The following is a 21,903-nucleotide window of genomic DNA, read 5'->3' as shown; positions in this document are numbered from 1 at the left end:
CACTTTATGTCTTTGGTTTTTTTTTTGTTGTTCTCTAGATTGCCCCAGTGGAAAATGACAATAGCTATGATGAACTGAAAAGAGATGCAAAGTTATGTTTATCACTAATGTCTCAGGGGTTGCTTTACCCTCATCAAGTGCCTTTGGTACTTCGGGTGCTAAAACAAGTAAGAGTGTATATCAAACACTTATATCTTTGGCTTACAATTCTAAGAATTTCACAAAGTCAGCTGAGGTACACACAACACCTGATACTTGCATTCATTTTGAATCTTCTTTTAGTTTGAGAGGAGACATATGTTGACCAAAGAAACAGATTTAGAATCTGTACCTGGCTCTGCCACCGACTTCTTTGACACTGGGCAGGTCACTCAACCCTAAATTTTCTATATACATAAAGAGCTAATTATTGAAGCACCTTGGATACAAAGTGCTTATGAGGGAGGGGGTGGGCATTCTCTTTTACCATTTCCCCTTTATTTTATTCACTTGTATTTTCTGATCTGTGGTAGAAAGACCTAAGTGAGTATATATTTTCTGACTGCATTTTTATTTATTTATTTAATTTATTTTTGGCCGTGCCACAAAGCATGTGGGATCTGTGGGATCTTAGTCCCCCGACCAGGGATTGAATCTGCGCCTCCTGCAGTGGAAGCATGGAGTCTTAACCACTGGACCACCAGGGAAGTCCTGTGGCTGTATTTTTAGTGTACTATGTGCTCAGCTTTATGTAGGTTACACATGTGTTATATAATATAAAAAATGGACATGTTCCCATGGTTTCCCCTGAAAGATATTTTTTAACAGCCTCAAATGGTATTTTTTTGCAGTAGAATTTAGTAGTTCTCAATTTTGTTTGCTTTCATTACCCTACCAGCTACTATCAAAAGTAAAATAAAATAATGTGCAGGCGTTGGAGGATTTAAGAGTAATTAATTATAAATAATTCTTCTAAAATTGACTTTTATCTGTGTTCCTTTCCCTTTACTCTCAACCATTCATTCATACATTCAGAATAACTAACTTTTACCTGAAATAGCTTGTACAACCTTTTGTTTAGAAGGAAGTATAAGATGAGCTTGCTCTAGCTATACCTGTAAAAGTAGAGTTATATTGGAAGTATATATTATTTGTCATTTCACTGTCATCTCATGTTCTTGTCAGCACTGTTTTCATTATTTCTACTAATTTCTCATCCACAGACAGCAAGAAGCAGTTCTTGGCATGCTAGATATACAGTACTGACCTACCTCCAGACCATGGTATTTTATAACCTCTTTATTTTCCTAAACAATGAAGATGCAGTTAAAGACATCAGGTGGCTGGTTATAAGTCTTTTGGAGGATGAACAGCTAGAGGTAAAATTTAGGTTATAGCAAACCGAAATTTAATAAATTTAAAGAAAGCATTATGGCACCTCTTTTAAGAAGTATTTACACACTGATATGTAAAGTAAAAGTAACTTTAATTTTAACATAGCCCTATGTGATTAGTTTTGATACCCCAATCATTTCCTGTAGTACAGATGGAAACAAACATTGGACACGTTCTTGTTCTGGCTTCTCTTTGCAATTGGGCAGATAACATTTATGAACCAAAATTTTCTTAATCTATGAAATTGCAGGTGATAATACTCTACTTACCTTACTGATTTTTAAAGGGCTAATAGGAATGTGTATGAGAGCAGTTTCAAGAGAATGAAAATCTACACATAGGTGCTATTATTCAGTAGATTTAAGATAAGATTGCTGTCCCTTTTTATTTTCCTTGGTAGAGAAATTAAAGTCAGCTTTTTTGCTGAAGTAGCATTAAATAAGATATAACTGTCTAAATTGGCCTTAGGTAAAGAAAATGTAATTGAAAATTTTGTGAAATGTTTGCTTATTTTATTTTATGGACTTTATAGGTTTTCCATATAGTGGAGCACTCCCAGTAATTATCTGTATTTTATTTGAGAGCACTGAAAATAGATTTGTATCCCTAGGAAACTGGGAATGGAAATTTCTCCACCTCCCTTATGAATCTATGCATTCTGCATTCCAGCTTTCTTGTGTTCTGGGAGCAGATATGTCCAGTTCCTAGGGTACTCACCCAGTGGTTATAACTCTGACAGCCTTTGATTAAAATATTTGCAGCTATCTGTAAATTTTTTTTAGACTATTCTTATTTTTTCTTCATTAAACTTAAAGGAATGGAAATGGAAAGGTGGAAATCTCAAAAGTCAGTGTTTCCTACCTTTAAATATTATAGCTAAACCGACTGTTTTCTGGACCTTGTTTTAGAACATTTTTATAGATTATTCTTGTATTTTATTCCATGTAGTAGGCTTAAACTTAGCTGTTACTATAAACATAGGCATGACATTTATTAAAACTATCAGTTTTAAAACATGTGGTACTGAATATCAGTAATAATTAGCCTGAAGTATTCATGATAATATTGGGGAAAAAAAACTTTGTGGTAACCTAAATGAGAAATGTTTAAAGAAAACTTTATTAGATTTAAAGGAAAATTTTTAGAAATGTTGGGAAATTTTTTATAGATAAAAAGCTAAATACCTTTTTTGCTTACCTTGTGAAGTTAATTATTATAGACATGTACAGACTGACCCTTGGAACAAAATATCACAAAAGTAGATGCCACTACTGGGAAAGAGAACAATTCAGTTAGAGGTGTTTGGGTAATTTGATAGCAGTTTGGAGAAAAAAAAATAGATGAGAACATCTCACACTGAAGTGTATTCCAGATATAGTGTAGATACACTCCCACCCCCACCCCAACACATACTTTTTACTTAGAGAAAGTAGGAGAAATGAATTTGGATATTTATGTGAACTGTGAGCCGAGAATGACATTCTAAGTATTTAAGTCAATAGATTTCACAGATCCAGAGATGGACAAATCTGACCACAAGAATATTAGAAACTCATCAGTTTAATTGGTCAAGCATCAAACTAGAGAAAAACATAAGACCATTAAGACCTTGAGGAGTAGATGGTGGTGGTGGTATCATACATGTATGGGTGAAAACAATATAAGCAGTAAACAAAAGTCAAACCTCTCTTAATGACCAGAGAAATACAAACTTAAAACAATGAGACTCTTAGTTTCATGTCCTCCACCCACCAAAGACAAAAATGTGTAATAATAATAACCAGTGTTGGTAAGTTAAAACCTAGTATTCCCATTAGTTTTGTATCATAGTATATGTTAGCACTGGCTTTTTGAAAAGCAACCAGTAGCCACAAAATTAATAGTACTAAATTGGAGATACATTGAAATTTAGTAAGCCCAATTCTTAGAATTAGCCATGTCCTAAGAAAATACATTGCAATATGGAAAAATTATATAAATTAAGTGTTTTGTAGCATAGTAGTGAGAAGTTGAAAGCATTCTAGTCGGTAGTTGAGTATAAAAATAAATCATGGTATGAAAGGAAGTAATGCAACCAAGTATGAAGTAATAAAACATTTTATAATGTATTTCATATAATAATGTAATAAAAGTAGCAAAGAATATGTTAAGAACCCCCAAACTGTCACATTGAAAAATTTAAGAAAAAGTCTTTTGAATGAATAAGTAGCAAAGCATTTGAGTGTTTTTTTTTCGAATTATTATTGCCTTTCCTTACGACTATTTAGCAGAAATTTTTGTGATATATTTGAGATAACTTTTTACAGCTTTTTTGTCTTCCCAAAACTTGAGTTCCCATTTCAATTTGAAATGGACTGTTAAACACTCTTCATTTAGTACTTCTATAAACTGTATTTATAGTCTGACAACAGCCTGTGAAATTCATGAGTTAAAATGGATATAAATCTCTACTATGTATGCCAATTATAGAAATTATCCTGTATATTACCAGTGAAAACAACAACAGCAGTTGTTTTAAGAGATGTAGAGTCTAGGAAAATTTTATTTTAATGTTAGGCTCTGGCACTGCTTTTACAGTTACATCCCAGATAAGAACTATCAGTCAGTGAGAAAATAATTAATGTATGGAGAAATTTAATTTTGTATAGCATGGTTAACCATTAAACTTTCTGTGAACCTGGTGTAGTGACTCATCCATCTTGAGGCCACAGACCCTTTGAGAATCTGATGAAATCTCTATTAAGAGACTGTAAAAGAGCATTTACACAATTTGTATACAAATATCAGGGAAAATCCCCACCCCAGTTCCCTTACCACTCTCTTCACCTCTCCAGGCTTAGGATCTTGGCTCTAATGGAAGTGATTGTCTTCTATAGGTTCGAGAAATGGCTGCTACCACCTTAAGTGGTCTGTTACAGTGTAACTTCCTTACCATGGACAGTCCTATGCAGATTCATTTTGAGCAACTTTGCAAAACAAAACTACCGAAGAAAAGGAAACGAGACCCTGGTTTTATAGGAGATCCGAATACGATTCCTTCTGCAGGTAACAAGACTGATGGAAAACACCTTTTGGGAATTAACCAGGCTTAACTCAACAAATATTTATCGAATGCTTGTATGTGCCTAGGTCTATGCTAGGTACCGGGAATAGCTGACCCTGCTTTTGAGAAGCTTTGCATATGGAAGGCAAGACCTGGGGTGTAAAAGCTGAAATTGAGAGAGGTACAAAGGAATGTGTACACGGCTGCATACAACTATTGTAGTAAATCAAGCCAGTACCCACCCACCTGAAATCTCTTTATAAAGAGAGGTATCCAGAATTATTTTGGAGGATCTAAAATATTTGTTTTTAGAATTTATAACTTATGTGTAAATGTACTAAGAGAAAAAAACTAAACAAAACAAGCCTTGCTTTCATTTGGAGAGAGGAAAATCATTACTTCCCTAGGCGTTTGATAGAGGATGAGAGCACTCATTATTCTACAGGAGCTTCCACTCTAATTGAGCATGAAGGTAAACAAGAGAATGAGATCTGATGACTGTGTCATGTTTAAAGAGAAATTTAAATGTGATTGCAAAGAAGCATCCAATCTTGCCACTGTTATCTACAAATAGTCACAAGAATGGAAAACATAGACTATTAGTAAGTGGGAAGCTGACTGAATTTGCAGAAGATGCTTGGAATATGAAGCTCTTAAATACTGATTATAGCAAGGTTTTAATTTTGTTTTTAATTTCATTGAAGTATAGTTGATTTACAGTGTTGTGTTAATTTCTATACGGCATAGTGACTGTTATACATGTATACATTCTTTTTCATGTTCTTTCCCATTCTGGTTTGTCACAGGGTACTGAGTATAGTTCCCTGTGCTCTACGGTAGGACCTTGCTGTTTATCCATCTTGTATTTAATAGTTTGCCTCTGCTGACCCCACACTCCCAGTCCTTCCTGCCCACCCCTCTGCCCCACAACCACAAGTCTGTTCTCTGTGTCTACCAGGGTTTTGATTACGTCATATAGTTACCTAATAGCAATTTCCAATAAAATACCAGTATATATTCTAGTTTTTTTGCTTGAAAACTGTGTTTTTAATAATGAAGTACCAAAGTAGTTTTAGGTTTTTGTTATAACCAAATGGCATTGTTTATAACTACTACAAATTCCCTTTTTCTTAATTTCAACTCCCTATCCACGGCGTTTCATGTATACACATATAATAGACTTACAAACACATACATGCACACATCTTTATTAAAAAACAATGAGAATTTGAAAGCACTTTAATGTAACTTCTGTCCCTAAAACGGAAGAATAGAGGCCCTGTAGAATACAGACACATAGCAGTTCTGTTTTGCGGAATACAGACATTCCACATTCACGCTGTGTTTACTTAATGAATTGATGCATTCTGTAGGAGGTGGTCACATCCAGAAAAGTGGGATCTAATTTTGACTGGTGATTTTTTTAGGATCAGGGATTGCACTTTCAAGTATGATATGAATTGCTCAGAAAAAGCCATTACTATGTCAGTTTTACCAAATACATGACACATTTCTGGACCTAAATATAATTATGCTGTCATTGAGGGATGGCTATAGGATGTTTTTAGTTTAGCCTTAAAATCTTGTTTTTGATATGTGTGCATACAGTCATTTTTAAATGCAGAAATTCAAACATTGGAAACAACTAGCATGATCGAAAACTAATTTATTTCACTGTAGCAAGTGCAATAGAGTCCTGTAAATATTTGCACATATATTGCTGTTTTCTTTGCAGAGTTGGTCAAACGCCATGCCGGGGTGCTGGGACTTGGTGCATGTGTTCTTTCTAGTCCTTACGATGTTCCCACCTGGATGCCCCAGCTCCTTATGAATCTCAGTGCACACCTGAATGATCCTCAGCCTATTGAGGTAAAATTCTCCCTTGTTAGTTTCTTTGCACATATATTATCAGTGATATTTTGTAAGAAACCATTTATACTAATCTCTATACTCTGGATCTTCTGCTTTGATAAAGCTACTACTCCTACCTCTGCCAGACCCAAGTTACTCATCAATAATTATTAAAATCTTGCAGAGACCCTGCTGCCTGTATATTTGAGATATTTTGGTAACAAGGAAATTACCATAGCTTCTGTCCCTCCAACTCCAGTGGAAGTAAGGTGTTGTCAGTGTTGTCAGAATAAATTTTATGCTTCTATTTCACTAGCATTTTATATCTAGGAAGTATATAACTGGGAGCTCATATTAAACAGGAAAATGTGATGGTATTATTTAGTGAACACCTGTGTTCCTACATTAAACAACTTGGAAGACCAATGACCTTGTCCTTTTCAAGGTCCTTTTGCATATAGGACTGGTCCTGGTCCTTTTCAAGATAAATAGATGTAAGTATATATTGAAACTGGTTTAATAATGTGGTGCGAGTTCTGGTCGCTTGTCCTAAATTGCAGCTGGTACTAATTCTAAAGAAGTAAGCTTGGTGGCTTTTTGACGTAAGATTGGCTTATTGGTTTTGTAGCTCTTGGTGAAGTGTAAGATCTGAAGTCTAGAAGGATTGTTATTTAGCTAAAGGTATCCTAAATATAACCCTGGAGAGGTGAAAATAAAATGTATGTGGGTTGCCTACTCTACAGATGACTGTAAAAAAGACCTTATCCAATTTCCGAAGGACGCACCATGACAACTGGCAAGAACACAAACAGCAATTCACTGATGACCAGCTGCTTGTTCTCACCGATCTCCTCGTGTCACCCTGCTATTATGCATAGAAAGGTGAGGCAGCAAAGTTTAAAGAAGTCTGACATCCTCAAATGTCATTGGTTTGATAACTGAGAAGCGGGTATTTCTAAGTTTTTTCTTTCATGACTTTTACTATGGCCAGTGGAAGTTAAGTTCCCAGAGCATTTTATCCTTTCTTCTCTGCTTTAGGTATTAAGCAGAGAATTGATGTGACTGCTTTTGGGCCTTTATACATGAGTGGGCTTATGGTTAGATAAAAGAAAAGAGATCTTACTCTTAATTGCCTCCTGAGTGGGGCCTGGCCATTTTGGGTTGTCGTAGGGATTCTAGGTTCTACAGTTGTGAAAACATTTCATCTGGATTCTTAAGTATTTATCATCCATTCTGTATTAAAGAGGGAGGACCCAGAAACCTTTCTACTGAGATAGGATGAATGAAGATTTCATTTACTGGGCTCTTAGAGTTGGATGTCCTGTTGTCTAACTGAAATTTTTTTCCTCCTTGATACAGATGAGTAGTCCTCACTTCGAGCTCTTTTCATCAAAAATTCCAGATCCTCAGGTACCATCTGTGGTGGCTTTCTGCAGGTTTTAAAACCCTGCCACTGTTGAGCTCTCATCATTTTGGTGGTTTCTGTGTTTGGTCTCATTAGTCTGCGTTCCACAGGTTCTCAGCTGCCATTTGATTTCCTAACTTGTCCAGAAGTATTTCTGGAATATTAATCACTTTTTCTTTGAGGCATCAGACAAAGCTATAATGTCTCAGACTAGAGATAATTACCCAGTATGATCATGGCATCCAAGACCAGACAGAGTCTAGGAACTCATTACGAAACAGTTTACTTGGAATGGAGAAGGCCCATCTGTAATAACAGATCCTGTCATTTCCTTCATCTCATATTTTGAATTCTTTCCAAATGGCCGTGGGTTTAGATGGTAGTAGGCCTGTGGGCCATAAATCTGAAGCCTTGAGAGCCTTGGGTCTGGAGAGCCATGAAGAGGGAAGGAAAAGAGGGCAAGTCTTGAACCCAGCCAAGGACCTGATGGATTGCTTGACCAAGACACAGAAGTGAAGTCTGTGTCCACGTGTTTCCCACAGACTGGAGTTTTTGGTGCTGAATAGAAGAGCAGTTGCTGAAAAACTAGGGGTTTGGTGAATAAATTTTTGATTGATATATATGTATACAATGTGTGATTTTGCAAATAAACAGCAACAACAATAAAAACCCTGACTGGTTGATTTTTACCTGTATTCTTTGCAAATATTGTTTGACCCTCTTTGAAAACTGTTACACTTGACTAATGGAAGTCTGCTGTGTTTGTGGAAATTCTGTAATTTTTTTTCTCTTTTTAATTTTTTTCCTTTTCCTTTTTTTCTTTTTTTTTGCCTGCAGAATCGTTGAGACTAATAAGTCTTAATATTTATTTGACTTGTTTAATAAGTGTTACATAGATGTAAAACACTGTATAAACTGTAGAGATAGCATTGGCAAGACTTTGTACAGATGCAACCTCTTACACAACACCATTGTGTAATTAATTTGTAAAGATACACATATAGCTCTTTATTATAGTGATTTTTTTGGCTTTTGTACCAATTGAATGCCATTTTTTTTGTGTTTTTAAATTATTTTCTTTATCTTTTCATGTTACAAAAGCTGAGGTGTGGGTTTTTTGAGTTTATTTATCGTTAGAATGTCTGAACTTTTATGTAACTTTTTGTGCGCATCTCTAAATGCGAACACCACATGTTTGCCTATGACCAGTTTATAGAACTCAAGGTATCTTCTAGGTTCAAGTAATTCACAAGTTGGTGAATGTCATCTTGCAGCCCGCCCTGTACAGTCTTCCTTAAAGGAACACTACGGTATATTTTTTAGTATCTACTTGCTGAATGACTCGATACAGACCTAAGCACAGCAGAGGTCCTGGTACAGTATTTAAGTGTCAGCATACACAGGCGTAATCCCTGTATAGTGTAGTGCCAAACTGATTATTTCAATTGTGTAACTAGTTTAAAACCCAATAAATGGATTGTTTTTAACACCTGGCTTTTGTCTTCATTACAAGGAGAAGACAGTTCTGTAGCCAGTGACCCTCATGGATTCCTCTTGCATTCATAGATCTGGGTCCGTAAATTCATGCCCTCAGACCAGAGTGAATTATCTAGATCAGACCTGTCCAGCACAATAGGTCATAGCCATGTGTGACTATTTACATTTAAATTAAATAAAAAATTCCTCAGTCTCAATAGCCACATTTCAAGTTCTCATTAGCTACTTTTGGCTAGTGGTTACCCTGTTAAATAGGCAGGTGAATGTTTTCATCATCACAGAAAGTTCTGTTGGACAACACTGGTCTAAATGATTGATTCTCAAATTGATGGGCCTAGAATGTGAATTTTAGTTCATGCCCCCAGCTCATGATATTGATGCCTGGTCCTGAAACCACAGTTTGAGCAGTGAGGTTTCATGTTGTGTTGACCACTTCAATTTTTCATAGCCAAGCTGTATGAACATACACTGCCATAGGCAAGGTTCCTAAAGTGGGGAATTTAAAAAATATAAGATACTGGGCACCCACTGTGTTCCTCAGTCAGAATTTCTGTGGTTGGGACTCAGGCATCAACGTCTTTTAAAAGCTTTAAAAGTCTTTTAAAAGCTCCATAAATGCCTCAGTTGTGCAGCCAGGATTGAGAACCACTGGTGACGACTCCTAAGGCCCACTCTAGGCCTAAAAGTGGGGCACCTTAATCACATGCCCAATGTGATTCTGATACCAGGCTTAGAAGTTATTACTTATTACTTTGATACCCTAACTGGTTATATTGTGAATTATTTAATTCCTAAATTTTCTATCGGGGGCCTCAAGAATGAAAAGGAGGAGGGAGAGAAAAGGGATGAATGGCCACTATTGTCTAAATTCTTAAATGGATGTTGCATTCAAAAGAATGGAGAACGCTAGCAGGAACAGTGTTAAGGGAACGCAAGTGTTATGGGTTTGGGGGGTGGTGTGTGTAGGCAGACCAGTGTTTAGAAGTCACTGCTGATTGGGCCTGGAAGACTGAGCTAAGGCAGGTTTCAGGTGGGGATGGGTGGAGGGGGGGAGTGGTAGGAAGTAAGGGGAGGAGAAAGCCTGTATCTTTAATGTTGTATGAGCCAATAAATAATCTTTAGTTTCTGAATGAATCCTTTAAAAAAGAATTTGCAAATTGTGTTGCAAAATTTGGGAGGAAATTTTACCTACCTGTTTTCTTAATGCTAATGATTAGTAATGGGGCCAGAGAAAACCAGTGAGGAATTTTGTCTTACTGGAAAAAAACTTTCTACAGACTTTGTAGTTGTTTTTGCGGCCAAGGGCCATTTGTCTTGTTACTGTCACTGTTTTGGGTATTCCCTCATTGTTGAACATCAAGGTTTTCAGTTTTCTCTACTATAGATCACACTGCAGTGAACATTTTCATCCCTTCATACTTAAAACTTGTTTCTTTTATTCAGGTAGTTCCTTAGGATAAATTCCAAGGAGTGAGATTTTTAGGTCATGAATCTAAGCATTTTACTGGCTGTCATGTTCTTTCCTCAAAGTGCATGTGTCAATTTGCATTGTCAATGATAGTGTGTATTAGAACGTTGGTTTCCCTGCCAATTGACAGCCTATTCATATCTTAACATACTTCAAGTCAGCCCTGCTTGTTTATTTGTAGATTGCCATTTTGTGACTACTAAACCAGTGTTCTTTCCAATTTGACACACTGCTGGTACTTTTTGTAGACGTGATCATAGTAGCTTTCGTCTTGTTGATCGTGCTTACTAGTTCTGGAACTTGGATGGTTCCAGATTTCCTCTTCTAGCTCTCTAGAATCCTTTACAACTTGTGAAATTTTTTTTTGAAGTTATTTCTAAATTCTGATAGCATAGTCAACACCTGGACTGGGTATCTACCTCATAATAAATTATCCAGCCCTCTTGATTTTCTCTTGATGAAAGCAGAGTGGTGGGGGTGGCTGGGAAAAATATATGCGTAAATCCAATTATTTGGTACTTGTTGGTGCTGAACTGTTCTGTTTTAGAAGATGGAACTATCGGCCAAAATAGGTGTTTCAATAGCAGTGTCCTAAGTACTTCACTTGAATGGAACGTTCTGGTTTTCTGGCACTCGGTGAAGGAAAGAACACTCAAATAGCACTCTGTGTTTCCAAGTGGTACCCTCTGAGAAGGTCAGAAAAGTAGTAAGATCCTAGTTACCCAGGTTGGGACACTGAAGTAGTAAAGAGTTTAACTGGCTTTCTTTTGTCCCCAGAGTAACAAACATACTTGGGAATGCTACTTGATAACTCTTGAGACTAAAACCCGCTTTTATGAGTTCATTATTTTGGACATACTGTGCGCTTTAGAATGAGAGGCTGGTAAATTTTTTGGTTTGTGTCCTTGCTTGCTAAAATTAGCGGCATGCATTGCACCATTGCTTTTCAAGTTGATTTACATTGAACACAGCATTGAGTAACGTCGATGATTTCTTGGCTTGGTTATTTCATTTGCATGGGTAGTTTCTGTGCTCTTTGCATTTGTTTCCTAGTAGTTATGCCCTTTGCTGAGTTCCCTCAATAAATTTATTAATATTTTCAGAGAGCTGAGAGGAGAAAAAATTACCTTATAGTTGGTTTGATTTAAAGTCTGTTGCAATGACTTGATTTACAGATTCTGTGTCTCAAAGTACCAAACTGGACGACAACGCCAGTTTAATCTAGGAGAAAAAGTATTAGCTACAGCGTAGAGAGGAGCTAGGAAGGCGGACTAGGAAGCGCCAGGAATGGGGAGAGGTGGGTGGCGGGCCGACCAGAAGCCTGGGAAGCCCCCAGATCCCGCCAAGACCGACGTGAAGCCAGGCCACGCCTCGCTGTCCACGGTCTCCACCCTCTAAGGGTCAAGGTCCCCATGGGTCGCGCTCTGTCCGTCGGTGCCCCCACCTTTGCCCTCCTCTCCACCCAGTCCGCTCCCCCTCTTCCTCGGTATGTCAGCTCGTAACAGCCTCGGGGAGCCGCCACTGCCCGAGCGGCAAAACGGCGCTCCTGAGACCTCGCGCGGCGCGGAGGACGGAGGTCGGGGCGGCGGGAGCGGTCGGGCCCCGGGGCAACGGGAGGCCCGCGAGTCGTCGAGGGCGCGGGGGCAGGCGGGGCGCCGAGCCGGAGTGTCCGGCGTGGGGGTGGGGGGCGGCGCCCTCGGCGTCTCCGTGACTGCGCCTCCGCTTGCCGCGGCTCCCGGGATGCGCGGAGGCGGCGGCGATGGCGATGATGTCTCTAGCCCTGCATCCTCCCGGGCGGCGGGCGGAGCTGGGGTCCGAGCTGCGATATGGAGGAGGGGCGGCGCTGCGGCCACCGGGCAGGTGAGAGACGACGGGCCCCTGGAGGAGGACGACCCCGCGGGGACCGGGAGGGCCGGGCCCTGAGAAGCCGCCGGGTGAGCGAGGAGGCGGCCGCACAGGTCCAGGCCCGGCCGCCGTGCACCGGCGCTCCTGGCGCGGCCTAAGGGGAAACCATCTCGCGCCTGCCCTGTCGGTTCCCCGGCTCCGCGGGGCCCGTGGAACCCCTCCCCCGCCGCCCATGCCCTGCCTGAGCCCTCCCCACCTCACCAACCCTCTGCTGCATCTTTTACAAGCTTCCCTGGACCGACCTAGGCCCTCCTTACCATAACCTTCCCCAGCCAGGGGAGCCCCTACCCATCTCAAGTCCCTGGTCTGGGTCGCTGTGCCCTCCCAGAAGTCTCCCACAACATCCTCACACTGGAGGTGCTCCACAGCCTCCCCTCTCCCTCATCCACTGACAGACCCGACCCTATCAGCTGCTCTGGGCTTCGAAAGGTAGTTCCACTGGGGAGAAAGAGCATGGCCTCTGAAATCAGATAAATCTGGCTTGAATCTTAGTGACCTTGGACAAGTCATCTAACTTCCCTGATGTTTTCCTGATCAATACAAATACAGTGGGAATAATAATAATAATAGTACAGAACCTTGTTTTCTTGTGAGGGTTGGTTAGACTGAGAATGCCTGCCCTCGAGGAACTGAGGATATAATGAGAAAACAAGAGTTGGAAGAATCCAGGTCATGAGTTGACTTGTAAAAGCTCATATAAAATGTTTTAATATGTACTAAAATATTAAGACAGCACACTAGATTATCAAGAGGCTCTTCACACACATCCTAATGAGAAATTGCTGAACAATTTTCACTTATTATTTCTTGCTTACTTTAGGCTCTCTCCTTCTTAGTTGTAATAAGATGCATATGATATGAATTCATTCCTTCTTATTGTGCTTAATATGTTTTCTTCTTAAGACTGGTGTTCCAACTTAAAATTTCTCTGATTTTATTAATTACATCTTCTTCCAGAACTTGTTTATGGTCCCAGAGATAAAGAGTAACTTGTACGCTTGCATTGAAAAGAATGTTGGTAACCTTTATTTAATATTTAGGAGTAAGTAGCAGATAGGTATTCATTTACCGCCTCCCTCCCCCAAATAAGTGAGTTTTATAGTTCTTCTATCATAGCTTTTCCCCAAATTGTCATCTCAGCCTCCTCTTTCTTAAAGTCTCAGAAGTTAGTACCTAAGGCCTGGGTTTACTTTCCCTCCATTTCCTTACTGCTTCTAAAGTTTCTCTGCCCAAACCTTTACTTCTGTCTTCTGCTTTTTCTCCCTTTTCTCTTCCCAGCCTCTGATTCCTTCCTTTTTTTTTCTAATTATCTCAAATCAGAATGATTTATAGTTACTTTATACCAGAACCATAATTTTTCAACCTTGCCAAAAAGGTACATGGAAGTATGTGTGTGTGTGTGTGTGTGTGTGTGTGTGTGTGTGTGTGTCTGTATTCAAATTTTGGGCTCCAGGAACTTTGAGTTGGGAAGGGATTGCAATACCTACTTCATAGGATTATAATGAGAATGAAATAAAGTTTGATAACCTATGTAAAGCTTCTAGTAGAAGTGCCTGGCATATAATAACCACCCAGTAAATTATAGCTGCTGTAACTGTCTTCTGACCTGGGACTCCCTGCCTTGATTGCTTTGCTATTCTGTTTAGCTTGGTGGTGGAGTGCTGCCTTTAGAGAGCAACTGCTTAGGTTCAAATCCATACTGTACCCCTTTAAGATAGGTGCTCTCTCGCTCTCTGACTCAGTTTCCTCATCTGTAAAATAGAGGTAAGTTATACTATCTCAGGGTGGTTTTGACGATTCAATATATTAATAGTGTGGAGCACTGAGAGCAGTGCCTGGCACATCACAAGCACTTAGTAAAGTGAACATACTAATGATAAGACTGATCATTATATTCCTGACCGAGAATTCTACTTTATTTTTTAATGTATTGAAAAAATTTAAGTTTATTGAAGCAATTGTAATTGGAGAGAAAGTGAAAGTTGCCCCTCAACTCCTCCAAATCCTTTTTTTTTCCTTCTGCCTCTTATCTTTGACTAATGTTGGTGCCTCATCATTCCATTTTCCCCTTTCCCAATTCCTTCCAGCCTGGGGTCTTCATAACTTCCATCATCCGCTTCATTTTTATTACCCACTTACTCGATATTTTTCTTAGCATCCTAATTCCAGACTCTTCATCATTCTAATTTCCCCAAGCCAAATTTCTGCTTCTCTCTTCGGGGTCAGGGGAATTTGCTATAAACAGTAGTATCACCTTTCTGCTCTTCTTGCTTCCACAAATTGGATTTTCTCTTCTACTTCTTTTTTCCATCAGTTAACCCCAATCCTCCAATTAACAATTAAAAAATTAACAGTAAAAGGTTTTTTTTTCACTACACAGGTATCAAAAAGGGTTCAGAAACAGGCACATACTCTTTTAAGTGAAAATAATAAGCTATCCATTATTATTATTTTTAAATTCTAATCATCAAGAAACAAAAGGTCAGGATTATTTTTTCTATCTCTTTTATATCAGGAAAGTACAGAAAAGTTGGTCCTACTTATCAGTGGAGAAATTCATTATATTGTTATGATCTGCACTTTTGACCATTAGAATGTAGAAGAGGTTATCTTCTTCCTTCATGAAGGACACCAGTTAGTTTTATGGATCTCCCCAGGACTGAAATTTGTCTGATACTCACCGGCACAGCTGTACCTATTATTGAATGCTGGGTGACTTCTGTATTGGGTGGTCCATAGCTCCTGCTTGGAGGCACCAGTAATACCTCACTAACCAGGCCCCTTCCTCTGTACCCCATGATTCAGCAACTAAAGTGTTAATCCTAGGACAGCTGGAGGCCTCTGGGACTCAGCTTGAGCTGGTGGTTAAATACTCTGAACATCACCCATGGACCTCCCCAGTACCACTGGTTATGCCTAAAATACTGGGTTAAAGCAAGTTATTTTTGGTTGCCAAGAGCATTGCACCAGTCTCCAAGGAACAACTTAAGCTGTACCACTGGAAGCATCTTTGGGAGCGGGATGGGCACCAGGCCACACAGGGCTTTGGGATTTGGGACAACAGAACATTATGTGAGTGTATTTTAAATCTCATTGCAAAATGGAAAAAAAAAATGTTAAGAAAGTAAAGGACCAAGAAGAGAAAGAAGTTTTTCTTTAAAAGTAGAGGCTGTGTCTTATTCATCTTTGTACCCACGGTACCTAGCGTAAAGCTGGAGGAGAGTATGCACACGGTAGATATAAACTGGGTGAATGCATGCATGAATGGGTGCATGCCTCCTGCTTCTCCACGAGGATATTCCTGCTGGAATAATGATAACTCACATTTATATAGAGTTTGCAAAGTGGTGCTTCGCCCCTTGTAAATCTCATATGATTCTGACACCCTTCATTACTTCCATTTTTTTCCTCTCAAATATAGTCGTACACAAAGTTCTTTTCCAAAGGAGAGTGCGGAGTTGGCCAAAAAATCACAAATAGGGAGAAGAAAATATAAATAACGGAAAATAAAGGATTCTTCCTAGGAAGAGGAGTCGGATTTGTTAGTGACGTGTGGGGGTTATGTAAAAGGCCACAGTATACACTCCAAAAGTAGCCTCTCGCTTATGCATCAAGCACAGCACGTGCTGTTTCTTGCCTCAGTCCTTCTGCTGCAAAGACCTACTCCCCTTCTCCCAGGCTGTCTGTCCCCCACTCCCTGCCCCTCGCCTTCCACCCAACTAGCTCCTCCTTATCGAGAGCTGCTTTACCCTCTCTCAGCCTTCACCCGGGGCTGGATTATGTCCCCCTTCTTTTCCTCCCACAGTGTGCTGCCATCAGCTGATTTGCCGCATTTGGCTGCAATTTCATAGGTTGATCTCCTCCAACTAGATTGTGATCTCTTTCGTGGAGAGATCGTGTTCTCGTGTCTTCACAGTGTCTGGCACTGCAGAGTTTCCTAAGGTAACATCTGCACACCCATCCTTCAATCACAGTCTCAAGGGGTGAGGCCCAGGAATCTGTTTTTTGTTTAACCCACTCTCCAGATGATGCTTAACCTAGTTTGAAAACCACTGTGTCATAAAACCTGAAATCAGCTGGATGAATGTATTTTGAGGTCTTTGTGTCTTTCCTGTGTGGGGCTTTGCAAGGAGAAATGCTTTCTAGGCACTGGGTCAGAGCTGAAAAAGTCTAGTGCTTTTGTAAAAGATCATGAGGTCACTCTTCTTTCTCCATTAATTCCTTTCTGTTTCTGGGTATGCATTTTTGTGCACAGGCTTTTCTGCCTTGGGCCTCTTTTGTCAAATATCGCTCATCTGTGAGTTGAGGCCCTGACTCCCTTCACACAGAAGGAAGTCATCTCTCTCTGAAGATGAACTCAACAGACCTCCCTCAGGATGCTCCCAACACTACCCTGCTACATGTGCCTCACTCCCAGGGAGAAAACAGCACTGCTGTCCAGGAAGACCTCCAGGACCTCATCCACACGGCCACCTTGGTGAGCTGTACCTTTCTGCTCGCAATCATCTTCTGCCTGGGCTCTTACGGCAACTTCATTGTCTTCTTGTCCTTCTTTGATCCGGCCTTCAGGAAATTCAGAACCAACTTTGATTTCATGGTCCTGAACCTGTCCTTCTGTGACCTTTTCATTTGTGGCGTGACGGCCCCCATGTTCACCTTCGTGTTGTTCTTCAGTTCAGCCAGCGGCATACCAGATGCTTTCTGCTTCACCTTCCACCTCACCAGCTCCGGCTTCATCATCATGTCCCTCAAGACAGTGGCGGTGATTGCCCTGCACCGGCTCCGCATGGTGTTGGGGAAGCAGCCGAACCGCACGGCCTCCTTTCTCTGCACCTTGCTCCTCACTCTGCTCCTCTGGGCCACCAGTTTCACCCTCGCCACCTTGGCCACCCTGAAAACCAGCAAGTCCCACCTCTGCCTTCCCATGTCCAGTCTGATTGCCCGAGAAGGGAAAGCCATCCTGTCTCTCTATGTGGTCGATTTCACCTTTTGTGTTGCTGTGGTCTCTGTGTCTTACATCATGATTGCTCAGACCCTGCGGAAAAATGCTCAAGTCAGAAAGTGCCCCCCTGTGATCACAGTTGATGCTTCCAGACCACAGCCTTTCATGGGGGCCCCTGTGAAGGGAGGTGGAGATCCTATCCAGTGTACCATGCCAGCTCTTTACAGGAACCAGAATTACAATAAACTGCAGCACGTTCAGACCCACGGATACACCAAGAGTCCCAACCAGCTGCCAACCCCCGCGGCCAGCCGGCTCCAGCTGGTGTCGGCTGTCAATCTCTCCACGGCTAAGGATTCCAAGGCGGTGGTCACCTGTGTGATCATTGTGCTGTCGGTCCTGGTGTGCTGCCTTCCACTGGGAATCTCCTTGGTGCAGGTGGTTCTGTCCAGCAATGGGAGCTTCATCCTTTACCAGTTTGAACTGTTTGGTTTTACGCTTGTATTTTTCAAGTCAGGATTAAACCCTTTTATATATTCTCGGAACAGTGCAGGGCTGAGAAGGAAAGTACTGTGGTGTCTGCAGTACATAGGCCTGGGTTTTTTCTGCTGCAAACAGAAGACTCGACTTCGAGCCATGGGAAAGGGAAACCTCGAAGTCAACAGAAACAAATCCTCCCATCATGAAACAAACTCTGCCTACATGTTGTCTCCAAAGCCCCAGAAGAAATTTGTGGACCAGGCCTGTGGCCCAAGTCATTCGAAGGAAAGTGTGGTCAGTCCCAAGATGTCTGCTGGACATCAACACTATGGTCAGAGCAGCTCAACCCCCATCAACACTCGGATTGAGCCGTACTACAGTATCTATAACAGCAGCCCGTCCCAGGAAGAGAGCATCCCACATAACTTACAGCCAGTAAATTCTTTTGGATTTGCCAGTTCATATATTGCCACGCATTATCACACCACTAATGATTTAATGCAAGAGTATGATAGCACTTCAGCCAAGCAGATTCCAGTCCCCTCTGTTTAGAGTCATGGAGGCTAGAGAATCTTACGTAAATGTTTTTGTTTCTGATACTAATTGATTTTTTTTAATTCTGTGAGACCAGAGGTACATCAAAACTTAAAGACCTAGACAGTTGACACTAATGACTCCCTTTTGTCTGAAGTATTAGCATCTGTTCGTTTGCTTTGCAGTTTCTTGACGTTTTAAGAGTTGATGTAGAAGTTTATTATTTTACACCTGACCTGTGCTCCAATCTTTTGTACGAAACTTTTAAATAGATGCCAGGGAATGATCATGCTACTGTATTAAAGTAGGGAATGGACTGATTAAGGTCATTTGAGTCAATGTTATGGTTCTTTGAAGTAAGTATGAGCTGGAATTTTTAAAGAACGTGAAGGTATCATCTTTACTGAGGCATTATTTTTATAAACTGAATTATAAATTTTGACTCTTTGAAGTGTTGAATTGGGATCAATGTACTTTTTTTGGTTGCAGGCTTACTGGAATAAATAACACATTGTTAAAGCAGAAAATCAGAAATGTATTATCTATAACTATTTTTACCAAAAATACACAAGCATTAGTTACTTTCTTTTCATAAGACAGCCAACTAAGAATAGGGTATTAAGATCATTACCATTTGTAATTGTAGACATCATTATTTTGTGTCAGCTGAGTAGCTGTATAGTTCTTTTAAAAAGAAGTTTGGGACTTCGCTGGTGGCGCAGTGGTTGAGAGTCCGCCTGCCAATGCAGGGGACGCGGGTTCGTGCCCCGGTCCGAGAGGATCCCACATGCCGCGGGGCGGCTGGGCCCGTGAGCCATGGCCGCTGAGCCTGCGCGTCCGGAGCCTGTGCTCCGCGATGGGAGAGGCCACAGCAGTGAGAGGCCCGTGTACCGCAGAAGTCTGTTTTTTCTTGCTAAAAATGAATTATTCTATTTCAGAATGATCTTACCCAAGAAACCTAGTGAGGAGGACTGCATCTGTAGTAGAGGGGTGCTCTCCCTGGGGTAGTAGGCACTAACGGTGGTCATCTCATCAGGGTGCTGTTATGTGGGAAGCAGGCTAGACTGTTGTATGTAGACTCTTGTATGTACAAGAAGGCATAAGGATGAGATGGGGGTGTTTCGATCTGTGCTTTCCTTCTGTTTGAGAATGATTTGTTAACAACCTGATGAAGACTATCTAAGTAACTATTTAGAAAAATTTTTTGGTCTTTGTTTATATATTACCATGGTAGAAAAATTCTTAAGATGATCTGTTTTCAAACTAATTGTGTTATTTCTCTCCCATGAATCTTAAACTGGAAATGGGCAATAAGGCAAAATAGATTAAATATTTCTACACTTAAACTAATTTTATTATATACTCTGTGATTCCTAGCGTAACTACTGTAAACTTACATTTTTATGTAAAAATATTTTCATTATACAGTTGGCATTTGAACTCAATACAGTTTTGGAACTATAACTTCTAGACAAGATGAGCATCAAGATACAAAACCTATCTTTATAAATTGTTATATTCAAGAACAGTTATTGCAGATTGGAAGGTACTTTGTCCCTTGGATGAAAGGTGTTCAGTTTATAGCATCCTCTCCCATGCTGTTTCCCAAATACAGAGGTCGTGAGACGCATGGAGAAGACAGCTGGTACTCAGCTAGAACTCTGCTCAGTCTCATCTAATAACTCTTACCTTCCAGGATCAACCAGTCATTTCTATTTCCGAGGCTTAAGTATGAGATATGGATTTTATTTTGCTGTTAAATTCACCTTTTAGGACTCTCTCCCTTCTTTCCTTCTCTCTCTCTTGTCCTTTTATTTTTGCTATTAAATTTTATAACAGAAGATAAAATATACACTCTTCTTTTTTTCCTTTGGTAATTGAATGCTATTTTTGGAAGTCACTATGACCTATTTCAACTGTGCTTTTATATTTTTAATACAACACTATTTTCATTTATTAATACTTCCATGAGGTAGGTTCGTATATTACCTCTTTTTAACAAAGAATTAAGAAATAGAATATCCTCTCCCAAGATCATTTGAAGAATTGTGGCAAATTAGGAATGAAACTTTTGTCTAAATTCAGAACCTCGTATTTAAGTCAATAAGCCAAACAGCTTTATAAGTAATAACATTGCAATCAAGAAGCTATTTCATACTTTTTAAGGTATGAATCTCTTTTTTGGCCAGGCATTTCAAATGTGACTCAATAAAAGATTTTTTAAAAAGTAATTTCTACTTGTAAAACTAAAAATGACAGGTTTCCTTTGTGACCTCTGAGTCTGAGATGATCTGACCCATCTTTGGGAGGTAAAAATCATAGCATAAAGACAATAAGCATGTGCATATGAGGTGTTCAGTCTCTTTATGCTCATCAAGAAATTATTGATTTAACTTGCATGAAATACATAGCAGGCTAGATTCTTAGCCTTCCTGTATATTTATATCTCTGTATCTATGTCTATGTGTAGATATATGTAGATACAGATACAGAGATAGATATATGTAACTTGTCTCTTCATAAGTTATATATGTCTATCTATATCTATGTCTATATGGAGATAAAGATATAAATAGACATATATAACTTTTCCATAAGGGCTAAAATGAGAACTTTTATAAAAGTAATGAGAATTCAGTTGAATATGACTAATTAGCAGGGTATATTAATTATTTCTCTTGATGCTTTACTGTGATGCAAATTGTTCTGATGTTAACCATTAGGTCAGATTTGTATTTCTGATGCTTTTAATGTTCTTTTAAACTAATGTTTGGAAAATAAAAATAATGAAAAACCTAACATTTCTGAACATCAGACTGCAATACTTTTACTTTCCTGTCAATCATTTAAAAACCATCGGAGAATAGCAGTGTTGAAACTCAGAGAGTGTTCTTTTCCTTAAAAGACAAATAACTTGTTTGACCACATTGTGTAGCATGCATTTGTGCTCAGAACGATCAAGAATAATTAGTTCCAAAGGTTAATTATTTACTAAACTAAGTTTATCACCCAGCGGGAAAACTCCTAACCATTTCAAAAACTTCTTTAAAATGAAATGAATCTGGAAAAAGATACGGAATTCTGGGTATTTCAGTTTATCAATCATGGTTTTAAGAATCAGAAAACATTAATTTAGGCAGAAAAGAACTGAATATCGGAAATCAGATGTCTTCTCAATCATTAAAAGGTCAAGGCTCTATGATGACATGTCTGCAGGAAACATTCCAGAATAAACAGTACCAGTCTGACTAGCCAGCAGAGATGCTTTTTCCGCTACAGCCAGGAAGGGAAGGAGTGAGGAGGCCTCCTCGGACCTTGGACTTCAAGGACACCTGTTGAAGTAGACACCCAGAGAGATCAGGAAGCTGCTGCACTGCCACAACCTCTACGACTAACCCTCCTGA

The 21,903-nt window shown here is 39.8% G+C and overlaps 2 protein-coding genes across 2 annotated transcripts in view; both read left to right on the top strand.

Moving 5' to 3' along the window:
- PSME4 (proteasome activator subunit 4) overlaps window positions 1–9,162 on the top strand; it is a 73,875-nt gene extending 64,713 nt beyond the window's left edge. The window contains exons 41-46 of the mRNA XM_024742009.1: window positions 39–167; window positions 1,203–1,358; window positions 4,251–4,419; window positions 6,153–6,286; window positions 7,012–7,150; window positions 7,628–9,162. Of these exons, the coding sequence (XP_024597777.1) occupies window positions 39–167; window positions 1,203–1,358; window positions 4,251–4,419; window positions 6,153–6,286; window positions 7,012–7,146 (723 nt within the window). The 3' untranslated portion in view covers window positions 7,147–7,150; window positions 7,628–9,162. The remainder of the gene's footprint in view (window positions 1–38; window positions 168–1,202; window positions 1,359–4,250; window positions 4,420–6,152; window positions 6,287–7,011; window positions 7,151–7,627) is intronic.
- A 3,135-nt stretch (window positions 9,163–12,297) lies between these two features.
- Window positions 12,298–19,212, top strand: GPR75 (G protein-coupled receptor 75). Its single transcript, XM_024742010.1, has 2 exons — window positions 12,298–12,498; window positions 16,799–19,212. The coding sequence occupies exon 2, from the start codon at window positions 16,895–16,897 to the stop codon at window positions 18,515–18,517; it is 1,623 nt and encodes a 540-aa protein (XP_024597778.1). The 5' UTR covers window positions 12,298–12,498; window positions 16,799–16,894; the 3' UTR covers window positions 18,518–19,212.
- The last annotated feature ends 2,691 nt before the right edge of the window (window positions 19,213–21,903 follow it).

Source organism: Neophocaena asiaeorientalis, unplaced genomic scaffold, assembly GCF_003031525.2.
Source record: "Neophocaena asiaeorientalis asiaeorientalis breed wild unplaced genomic scaffold, Neophocaena_asiaeorientalis_V1.1 scaffold932, whole genome shotgun sequence".
Taxonomy (NCBI): Eukaryota; Metazoa; Chordata; class Mammalia; order Artiodactyla; family Phocoenidae; genus Neophocaena; species Neophocaena asiaeorientalis.
This window is presented reverse-complemented; position numbering and strand designations above follow the sequence as displayed.

What these genes read in the sequence shown, in the direction of transcription:
- GPR75 (XM_024742010.1), top strand. Translation starts at nt 16,895, where the DNA reads ATGAACTCAACAGACCTCCCTCAGGATGCTCCCAACACTACCCTGCTA.